This window comes from Narcine bancroftii, chromosome 1 (genome assembly GCF_036971445.1).
Source record: "Narcine bancroftii isolate sNarBan1 chromosome 1, sNarBan1.hap1, whole genome shotgun sequence".
Taxonomy (NCBI): domain Eukaryota; kingdom Metazoa; phylum Chordata; class Chondrichthyes; order Torpediniformes; family Narcinidae; genus Narcine; species Narcine bancroftii.
The window spans coordinates 44,704,125-44,715,742 of record NC_091469.1 but is presented as its reverse complement, the minus strand read 5'-3'; the positions used below and the strand labels follow the sequence as shown (position 1 = coordinate 44,715,742).

Here is an 11,618-nt window from a genome sequence, read left to right as displayed (position 1 = left end):
ATTCCCCTCTCCAAGAGTTCCAATGATTTGCATTCCTCGATTCCTCTCCCTGGGGCCCTCCTCCTCCTTCCTGGTGCCCCTAGGGTCGGGGTGGTCTCTCCCGATAGTATCCGCTGATTGCATTTGAGCCCTGGTTGGTTGGGGTGCTCCTACGATGAGCTGCTGTTGATTGCCACGCCTCGCTTGCTCGCGAGGTTCCCTTCCTCTTCCCGATTGGGATTACCCCTTCCCTCGCCCTTGTGCCCCGTCGACTGGGGTGCAACGTAGGCTCGAAGCCCTGCTCCCCGCTCCCCGCGGCCACCCTGCTGACAGCTGTGCCGCGGCGCGTTGACGTCAGTGGCCTGCACGGGCGGAAGACCTGTTGCTGGAGTTGGGCTGAAACTTTCGCTCGGCTTCTCGGTGTGAAGGAATGCGAGGCGCCGAGAGTAGCGCAGGGACCACCGCCGGGCCGGACCGGGCTGCTGGTGAGTGGAGCCCAATTCCGAAGTTGAGCTGGACAAGGGGAAGGCTCCCTTCGCTGGTTCCTTGGCTGGGGATCGGAATTGGAAAAGGCTACCTTCTGAGGCGCTGTCCAGGGCTGATTGCGGAGCGGAGCGGAGCAGGCCCGTCCTCGACCCTCGGACAGGGGTGATGAGAGGAATGGGAGATGGGCCGAGCCCCTCTTGCCGGGTCTATCCACGTTTTACTTCCCGAGTGGTGCTTGTTTTGGCAAGGAGAGCCGCCTGTCTCTCTCTCTCTCTGCCCCCACCCCTCCCCCCAACTTTCTGTGCTCCGCTTGGACAGCGAGAGGTTCTGGAATCAACATGTCGGCCGGCGGAGCCAACATGACACGAGTACCGAGTATCCCGGATCACTGGCACCCCCCAACACCCCACATCTCATGGTCCCATGCCCGCAAACCCTACAATGTGCGGCATGATCTTGCTCATACTTCACCTTCCCATAACTTCTGCACAACACTCCCATCCAATACCCCAACCATCCTTAGCCCTGGATCCCCCGCAGTTCTCTCACCGCGCCCGAGTTCCCGTGCAACCCTCTCGTAAAACTCCATTCATTTCTGCATTAGTCCCTGAACTACCTTGACATACCCTCACTCGCGTGCCCTTCTCATCCTCTCTGCTATGACCCATATCCTCAGCGACCGATGCCCACCCATGCCCAGGAAGGGACCCAATGAATGAGTAGATGGGAAGCTGTTTGCAGACATTACCAGGAGGGGAGATTAGACAGGTGTATGGGGAATTCAGAGGGGGTTCGGGAAAGGGGATGCAGGGAAGGTTCAAGAGTAGCATAAGGGAAGCAAAGGGTAGATGAAATTGACCTTCCCTCTTTGACCTCTGACCAGCCCTTGCCTTTCTGTCTGGAAATTCTGATTGACTCTCACAAACCTATCTGCTCCCATCCCTGAGACCCTTGGTAGATCTTCCCAGATTTACTTACTCTTCTTTATCTTTCTCCCTCCCTTCCCAGTCTCTTTTCTATTGTCCCCAGTTTCTTGCAGATCCCTCTTTTTGCCCTACCCTTCTGCTCCCCGACCACCATCACCAACCCCTTCACTTTGCACTTTCCACTTCTGCCAAATGTGCTTCTCTTTTTTGTCTTGACCTCAATCCTTCAAGCCCCTCTTTCATCCTTGGATTCCTTGAAGGGCTACCCAGACCCCCAATTTCTTTTAGGCTTGACATCAACACTTTTCTCCACCATCTACCCTCATTCTGCTACTCTTTTGTCTTTAATACATACCATTAACCTGTTCTGTTTCAGTCCTTCCCTTCCCAAACCATTTCATTCTTTTCCATCCCTATTTAGTCCACAGTGTAATCTTTGGATCCTCCTGGAATCTACTCACTAAGAATCTCAAAATCTCAAGAGCCTCTTCTTGCAGAGGCATTCCTCATGATCATCATTAGATCATCCTCAATAATTCTCTTCTGAACTCTTCCTCATTCTCTTTCATCTTCCTCCATTTTCATTTTCATCATTTATTTAAATTTCACACACCTGTTCAGTCCCATTCAAGATACTGTAATCCCATTCTTTTGCATTGCTTGTAAATTTTTTGCCACCATATCCTCTGCCCCTCACCTCAGTCCTTCATTCCTCAGGACTCCCATTTCCCACTCTGAATCACTGCTTCTCTTCTGTTTCTGCCCACTCTTTATTTGCCCACTTATCCCTGTACCCTAGCTCTCAATTTAACTAACCACCCTTCTCCTCAAAGGCAAGTCATTGCATCCTCCCCTTTCCATTTTGCAAGCTTCTTTAGCCTCTTTCCAATCCTTTCCTGTCCTTGTTCACTTTACCTCACCATCACCAACACTGAATTCTCCCTCTCCCACTGGCTTCACAACTCTCCTGCTCCTCTACCTAATCTGTGATTATTCCCCCAGCACACCAGTTCATTTTCTTTCTTATCACCATCAAATATTTTATCACTATATTCCATTCCCATCACCATGGCTTGATCTCCCTCTCAGCACACCCCCTTGAAAGGCTTCCCTTCTGTGCTCCACCTCTGCTCCATTGCGTCTTAGTTTCTACTTTTGCCCACTTCCTTCTTGTTATCCAAATATCAATTTGGATATTTTAAGTCATTGGTTGCTCAGAAGTCCAGTGAATGCTGAGAAGTTTGTAGCTTTGAACTCTTTAAAATTCAAAGTTTCAAATAACATTGCTTAAGTAAAGAACAATCAAAATATCAGTTAAGTATTTGTACATTATATACAATGAATCTCATGTTGGTTATTGTTTTGTCTTGAATTGTAATAATGTTGATGCAGCAAAATAATAATTCTCTTGTTTTTGAGTTATAATTTGAATCTTCAATAACAACCTGTTTGTCTTTACATTGATGAGTAATTTTGTACCTCACATTATCCCTTGTGTTTTTACACTCAGGAAATTAAAAATGGCTGCACAAGTACTTGAACAATCCAGTGGGTCTGGCATGTTTTCCCACTCCAATATTGGTATTTCTTCTAATGAGGAACTATGTGGCCTTAATTACCTATCCAAAAATGACTTGACAGCAGCACCACAGTTGGTTATGTTAGCAAATGTTGCCTTAACTGGAGACATTAGCTGTTACGATTCCCATGGAGAGGATAGATTGATGGCAGAATTGAAAACAGTTGATGACAATTTATCAGACAATGAGGAAGATTTGAGATCTGATGTAAATGACACCTTGCAATCAGAAAATGTAAATACAGAAAATCAAAGTGTGCCAAATGTCGTAACAAAGCGCGGATCTGAAAGTTCTTCTCAAGTCCTGAGCACAGATTCACCTGAAGTAGTGAATCCAGAGAGTTTGACAGACAAAGGAAAAAAGTCCAAACCATTTCGTTGTCGACCTTGTGACTATGAAGCTGAATCTGAGATGGAGTTTGTACATCACATCAAAGTACATAGCGCCAAAAAGTTTATTGTTGAAGAAAATGCGGAAAAACAAAGCAAATCCAAAGTTCCAGATCCTCTTCCAGAAGAGGCAGATATTTCTAAAGGGCCCATTCGCTGTGATAGGTGTGGCTATAACACAAACCGATATGATCATTATTTGGCACATCTGAAACATCATGAGAAAGTTGGAGAAAATGAGAAAGTTTATAAATGCACCATCTGCACATACACTACTGTCAGTGAATATCACTGGAAGAAGCATTTGCGGAACCACTTTCCACGAAAGGTTTATACTTGTTCACAATGTTCTTATTTCTCTGACAGAAAGAACAATTATGTGCAGCACATGAGAACCCATACAGGTATGGCCTTGTTCATTATGGAAAGAAAGTTGTGATATGCTGTGTGTGAGCTGTTTGTTGTTAATTTATGTAACAACTGCTTTATCTCCCTGAAAAAGCAATGAGTTATGCTTCAAGTGTGGTTATACTTTGGTGTTTTAGAAATTTGCTTATGGTTCTGATATTTTATTTACAAGCTTTCAAGTGCTTTCTGCAAACGACGTGACTTACAGTTTATTTATCACTTTGTTAATCGTGCATGACATTTTTTCAAAATCTATAAATCAAAAAGGTGACTAATTTTTCTTACCTTAAGTTAAATTTAAAAAAAAATTACTATTTTGTCTGCATTTTATCACAGTCATTTAATAATCCATTAAAAAGGATAAATGCTGCCACTTCTCAACCTTTTTTTGCCTGAGTTGCATCACAAGTGTTACAAGTGCAAGTCTGACAGACTGGCCTCTACCTTTGACAGCTCTCGGATACTTCAGGAGATCTTTTCTCTACATCCTCCAAACTGATATTTTCCCAACCTGTACTGCCTGTTTTTATCTCCTATCTAATATGGACAAACAGTACTGCCCTTATAGGTCCATTGTTTTGAAACACTGAAGTCTGCAGTTGATGTGATAGTAGTAAAAACACCGAAATGCTGGAGGAACTCAGTAGGTTTCGCAGTGTCCATATGAGGTAAAGGTGTATTACAAACGTTTCGGGGCTTAGCCCTACTTCATACCTTGATGAAGGGCTCAGCCCCAAAGCATTGGTAATATATCTTTACCTCCTATGGACGCTGCAAAACCTATCAAATTCCACCAGCGTTTCGGTGTTTTTGCCTGCTCTTTCCCCACTGAACTTATCTCCTCTTTCTTTGACTGCATCCTACCTTGCCCATTTGGTCCTTCTCTCCAATATGTGGGACACCTTGCATGCACCATTCTAACAACATCCAATTCTCTGGGCCCCACCACATCAACTTTAGTATGTACATCCAGTCCCTAAACATTCCAATTCCCATCAGGAAAGCCTTGGAGCTCTCCATTTCTTTCAAGATTGCAAGTTCAAACAGTTCCCCTCTATTAACTCGCATCTGCCTGATAGAATCTGTTCTTATCCTGAACAACTTCTCCTTCTATTACTCTCCTTTATACAAATCAAAGGTGTAGTCATGCACACTTGTATAAGTCCTATCTACACCTCTCTTTTTGTTAGCTATGGAGAATTCTTTTTTCTAACCTTATTCTGGTACCACACTGCTACATCAACAACTTCTTTAATTTAGAGATATATCACAATCACAGGCCCTTCTGGACCATGAGGTGGTGCCACCCAACTACACCCATGTGACCAATTAACCTTCAGCCCTGCACGTCTTTGGGACATGGGAGAAGACTCGAGCACCTAGTGGAAACCCACACAGATACAGGGAGAATATACAAACTTCTTACAGGATAGTGTTGGATTCGAACACTGGTCTCTGGCACTGTAATTGCATTGTGTTAACGTTTACACCATCCATGCTACTTCATTGGCGTTACTTCTTGCAGTTGTCAATTTTATCAACTTCACTATTAATTTCCACCATACCCTCTGATTCACTATTTCCGACACATCTCTCCCCTTTCTGGCTCTTTCAGTCATCATCTTAGGAGACAGACTCTGCTAATTTCCAGAGCTAAACCTCTTCTCACCCTGTCTCTTGAAAGAATTCCATTCCTTTCTCTTTTTTCTCCATCACATCTGTTCTCCAGTTCAGCCTTTCTACTCCAGGATATCTGACACGTCTTCCAGAAATCTGCCTTCTCCCCTCCCCCACTGTTGATGGTGCCTTGATCCGCATCTCCTCCATTTCCTGCACTTCTGCCTCCCTCCACATAGAACAAGAGTTGCATTTCCTTGCTTCTTAACTTTTACACCAGCAGTCTTCACATCCATCATGTCATTCTTCAACATTTCTACCTGTTACAGTTGGATCCCACCACCGTAGGAAAAATAAATTTCCTTCACAATATTCTTTCCATGACTCCCTTGTTCACTCATACCTCAACAATCATCACATTTGCTTCTCAAGCAATTTTGCATGTAAATGTAGGAGGCATAATACCTATATATGCACCACATTTCTTAACTCCATCCAGGGACAATAAACAGCCCTTTCAGGTGCAATAATTTCACATGCAATTGTTCCAACTTCATCTATTGAATTAGCTGGAATTTGTTCCTTAGTTGCCGTAATGTTGATGCTATATGTCTGGTATACTCTGGTTCCTATGTCCTTTCTTTTTGATTGGTCAGCGCTCTCTACATTCCAGTGCTGCTGTCAAGGTAAGGATGAATAGAGCCTGATATTCAATGGCTTAAATTTGTTAATGATGATCCTGCAACCACTGAAAGACACTAGAATGATTTATTTTTGCATGGGCAAAGGATTCTCATACAAGGGAAGTAATTTGGAATAACAAAGGACTGCTAAGGATCAGAAGTCAAAAAGACTTCCATATTGTAACTTTCTTGTCATCACATTTCCTCAATTTTGTCATCACCACTGTCTCATTTTTATATGGCTTGAGTGGTCCAGAAGAAGACCCTCTTTTAGATATAGATTTTTCTTAGTGATACCTGTGCAGAATTTGCTATTTTGTAGCTTTGAGCTTCTCAGAGCATGGCATTAATATGATCTTTTCATACATTCTCAAACCTTGACTATTCTTTTCTATTATTTGCATCTGGATAACCTGCTCTAATTCTGAAATTTTGCTCTAGTTGTAGTAAAGACGGCGGGTTACATGTTGGCCTTATTAGCCACCTTAGAACTGCAGTGTACCAGGTCATGCTTGTTCCTGATGGACTTCCTGAAAAGAAGTGGCTCTTATCTTTGGATTTTACAGCATAAAACTTTCCTGTATCAAGTCAAGTTTACTATCATCTGATTGCACAAGTAAAACCTGACAAAACAGCATTCTTTGGTTCTTGGTGCAAAATATGCAGACGCACAACCAGACATAACCCTCAGACAATACATATGCAAGATTAATATACATATATACAAATAAATAAATAAATAAATATTGCTTCATGTATATGAGAGTCTCAAATGGTTAGTATGAGCAGTTCCTTTGGTTGTTCACATTCTCATTGCCCATGGGAAGAAGCTGTTCCTCAGCCTGGTGGTGCTGGCTTTGATACTCCTGTATCTCTTTCGCAATGGGAGCAGCTGAAAGATGCTGCATGCAAGGTGGAAGCAATCCTCCATGATTTTGCGCTCCCTCTTTAGAGAACAATCCCAATAGATTACGTTGTTGAGGTGGAGGTATACTCCATCAATCCTCTCTGCCATTCTTGTCGTCCGGTGGATTGACCTTCGATCCATTCATCTGCAGCAACCTTACCACCCTGTGATGTAGCCGGCCAGGATGCTCTCAATAGAGCTCCTATAGCAGGTTGACATAATGGTAGCGTAGCCTTGCCTGCTTCAGTCTTCTCAGGATGTGTGGTCGCTGCTGCTCCTTCCTGACAAGTGAGGAGATGGTGAGTGTCCATGATAGATCAATAGTTGAGTGAACTCCAAGGAGCTTGTTGTACTCAACCCTCCTGTGTAGTGGAAGGTGGCCATTCCTAGTCCTCCTGAAGTCCATGATCATCTCCTTTGTCTTGTTCACAGTGAGATTCAGGTACTCTCGCACCATTTTATGAGATTTTCTACTTCTACTTCTTCGTGGACAGTAGTGTGAATAGAAGCAGGCTGAGCACACAGCCCTGAGGTGCACCAGTGCTCATTGTAATGTGATGGTGATCGATGTCCTGCCACCAACCCTGGCAGACTATGGTCTAAGCGTTAGGAAGTCCAGAGTCCACTTACCCAGAGTGGTGTTGAGCCGAGTGAGGACAGCTTTTCTACCAGCCTCTGGAGAATGATCATATTAAACACTGAACTGAAGTCAGTGAACAGCAGCCTGGAGTATGAGGTGTCATTCTCCAGGTTGGTCAGGATGAAGTGAAGGGATAAGGCTATAACATCGTTTGTGGAGTGGTTTCTTCCAAAGGCAAATTGAAATGGGTGCAGCACCTCTGAGAGGTGTGCTTTGATGCATTCCATTGCCAGATGTTCAAAGCATTTCATAATGTGGACGTCATTGCCACAGGGCAGTATGATTGATGCCTGTTATTGCTGCTCTCTTGGGTACTGGGATGATGTTGGCTATCTTGAACCCTGCGGGATGATGGACTGCTGCAGTGAGGTGTTGAAGATGTCCATGTAGACCTCCGTCAATTGGTCTGCACAGTCCTTCACTACCCGAACAGGTATGTTGTCTGATCTGGTTGCCTTGTGTGGGTTCACCTTGGATAGGGTTATCCTCACCTCAGCCACAGCTATGCAGGGGGCCTGTTCATCAGGGAGACATGGAGCTTTCTTTGCTATCATCTTGCTCTTTTCATCAAACTGTGCATAGAAGGTGTTCAGTCTGTCTGGAAGGGAGGCATCATTGTCCTTAACTCGCAAAGTTGAACTGTGATCCATTATAGTCTTGATCCTTTGCTACATGTGCCTTGTGTTGCTGGAGTGTCACAGCTATTTGTGGATCTTCTGTGCGTACCCCCACTTTGCCTTCTGGATTGCATGGGAGAGTTCATCCTATCGCCTGTCCTGAAGGCAGCATCACGAGCTCTGAGAAGGGCCGGTCCTCTGCATCCAACCATGTATTCTGGTTAGCCCTGGTTGTGAAGCATTTGATCTCAGTGGCACTTAATGCACTTGCTGATGTAGCTAGTCATTGAGGTTGTGTACTCTCCTATGCTTGTGTGACCGTTGTATTTGGCCCCCCTCCCTGAAACTGAAACAGCTGCATTGCATGGTCTCAAAGCAGTTTTGCAGTGCTGCTGTGGTACCCACCTCACCCCGGTCACATCCTGATCTCCTAGTTTGCTTTGCCAGCGGTCTGTATGCCGGGGTTTGCAGTACACATATGGGATCTGATTAACCAAGGTGTGGGTGAGGTGCAGCCTTGCATGCACCAGGAATGTTGGTGAACACCTGATCCAGGGTGTTTTTTCCAAGGTCACATGCTCTTTCCCCACTTGAAAGTCACTTGAAAGCGTAATAAGAGTGTTTTCAGGTTGATGTGATTGAAATCGCCAGAAACAATCGTGGCACCATCAGTTTAAAAAAAAATATTTAATAAGTCACAATAATTTAAAACTATAAGCTTTACATACATAAATTCATATATATATATATATATATATATATGAATTTATGTGATATTTACCATTTTCTCACCATCCCTCCTCCCTCTCCTCCCCTCAAAATTAAATATAAAAATTAGTGGCATCTGGTTATTATCCAATTTTTAATTGAATCAATAAATATAATATATTCGGTAACATACATTATACTATCCCTTTAAGAGTTGGAGGTTTGAGTCTGGTGGTCACCAATCAATTTTATATATGGTTCCCATATTTTTAAAATTGTCCAAAATTATCTCTGATAGGTAATTTTTTCTAATGGAATACAGCTATTTCTATCTACTAGCGCTGTATTTTCAAAGTTGTTGCTATGCATTTATTTTTGTTGCTGCTGCTAAAGCAATCATAATAAATTGTTTTTGAGATCTATCCAATTTTAACTGTAAATCTTTATCATTTATATTACTTAATAGAATTTTTTTGCATATTTAGGTATTTTATTTTTTGTTATTTGATTTAATATTAGATTCAATTCGTCCCAGAAAAAGTTTACTTTCTCACATGTCCAAGTTGAATGCAGTATTGTTCCAATTTCTTGTTTACAATGGAAGGATTTATCTGATAATGTGGAGTGCATCCTTTTAATTGTAGAGGTATAATATATAATCTATGTAACAAATTATATTGCATCATATGATACCGAGTATTTATTTGTTCAGACCAAGTTCTGTTTTTTATCTGTATATTTAAATCCTCTTCCCAATGTTGTTTTGATTTGTACATTTCTTTATTATTTTTATTATTGTGTAATTTAATATACATATTTGTAATAAATTTTTAAACTATCAAAGTGTCTAATTATATATTCAAAACAGCTTGACTCAGGTAGCCTTAAACTTGTTCCTATCTTCTTTAAATGTTTTAAATTTATAATAAGAAAATATTGTGTCATTCAATATTTCATATTTATCTTTCAATTGATCAAATATCATTAAAATATTATCCCAAAAAACAATCTTTTATTCTTTTAATTCCTTTTCTTGTCCATTCATTAAAATTTTTTTATTGTTCATTGTAAAAGGAATTAATTGATTTTGTTTTAATAACATATTTGGAAGTTCATAGTTTACAATCCCCCTTTCTAAATGTACATTACTCCATATTTTTAATATATGATGCAATATTGGTGTATTTTTATTCCTTACTAATTTCTCGTTATATTTATAAATTAAATGTTCAGAAACATTTTCTTCTAATTTACATTACTCCATCTTGAGCCAAGCTGGTTTTTCCCCTAGTTGATAGGAGTTTTGCAAAAATTTAATTGAGCTGCCTTATAGTAGTTTTTAAAATTTGGTAGCTGCAAGCCCCCTTGTTTATATGACCAAATTAACTTGCCCAAAGCCACTCTTGATTTCTTACTCTTCCATAGAAATATTCTTATTTCTCTATTCGGTTTTTGGAAAAATGTTCCTGATAAGGGAATAGGTAACAATTGAAAAAATACTGTAACCTTGGAAATACGTTCATTTTTATACAGTCAATCGACCCTATTAAAGTTATAGGTAAGTCTTTCCATTTTTCTAGATCATCTTGGATCTTTTGTAATGGTGGTTGATAGTTTAATTTAAACAGATGATTTAAATTATTGTCAATTGTTATGATTTGTATTATCTATTATTATATAAATGTCTTTAAAAGAGATAGTGTGTGTGTGTGTGTGGGGTGGGGGGGGTTAGTGTAGGTCACTTCCCAAACAGATACTTACACTTCACATCTCATTTAAATTGCAAGAGTTTTTCTGAAGCTAGACATTCAGACACTAGTACCTTTGCAAAAGTCAATGGAACTGCTTTGGAAGTAGGTGCAAATGGAACAATGTACAGGCAGAGGCTGAAAAGATCTTACAAGGATTGGGTTTGGAGCCTTGCAAAACGTTCTGGTTTTTACAAGCAGAGAGAGGGAGAGAAGTCAGTTGTGCAATTGAGGCTGCAACATGGCAAGTTGGCAGGCTTTTTGAAAGTCCTATTTTGAAGACGGGTTGTGAGTTCTGTTCAAAAATCCTTGTAGTCCTTACAAGAGGAAATGGCTGGCTAGAGTGTTTCTCCTGAAATAAAGGAAACAAGAGGAACTTGGTAATGACCTGGAAGAAGAGGTTATCATTTGGAAAACCCATGATGAGGCAAGTTTCTTCGGCAAGATACTGAAGGGACTGATTGGAGGAAATCAGTTTGTGAATGCCCAACGAGCCACAAATCTCTCTCTGAAACCAACAAGAACCTTCCTAAGCAGTAACCATTTAACTTTAAGCACCAGAGCCTAGTGAAAATTCATTAATATTAAATTCTGTGCACAGTATAAGAATTAGCTGGAGAAGTGATAAGTGAATGATTGGACTATTAAAGCAAAGAAGGGGGTTAAGTTAAGTTAATAATAATAAATTAAAGTTTGATCCTGTTTTTATGTTTAAAGAAAATTAAAAGCAACTTTTGTTTAAGTAACCATTTGTCTTGGTAAATTTCTATTGCTGCTGGGTTTTGGGGTCCTCTGGGCTCAACACTATTCTAATACATAGATAATGTATTGCCTGCATCTGCTATTTGAAAGGAGATTCCTGTTTACAATGTGTAAAATCAGCTGTGTTCATTGGCATTACTTCACTTTTGTCAATGTTAACTTTATATC

General features: G+C 41.1%; 1 protein-coding gene across 2 annotated transcripts in view; it reads left to right on the top strand.

Moving 5' to 3' along the window:
- Window positions 1-252: 252 nt before the first annotated feature.
- Window positions 253-11,618, top strand: part of rest (RE1-silencing transcription factor) — a 44,730-nt gene continuing 33,364 nt past the window's right edge. Inside the window, exons 1-2 of one of the 2 annotated variants that reach the window (XM_069925286.1) lie at window positions 253-464; window positions 2,902-3,764. In XM_069925286.1, coding sequence (XP_069781387.1) covers window positions 2,912-3,764 — 853 coding nt within the window. In that variant the 5' untranslated portion in view covers window positions 253-464; window positions 2,902-2,911. The remainder of the gene's footprint in view (window positions 465-2,901; window positions 3,765-11,618) is intronic. The other variant, XM_069925285.1, reaches the window with a different exon arrangement.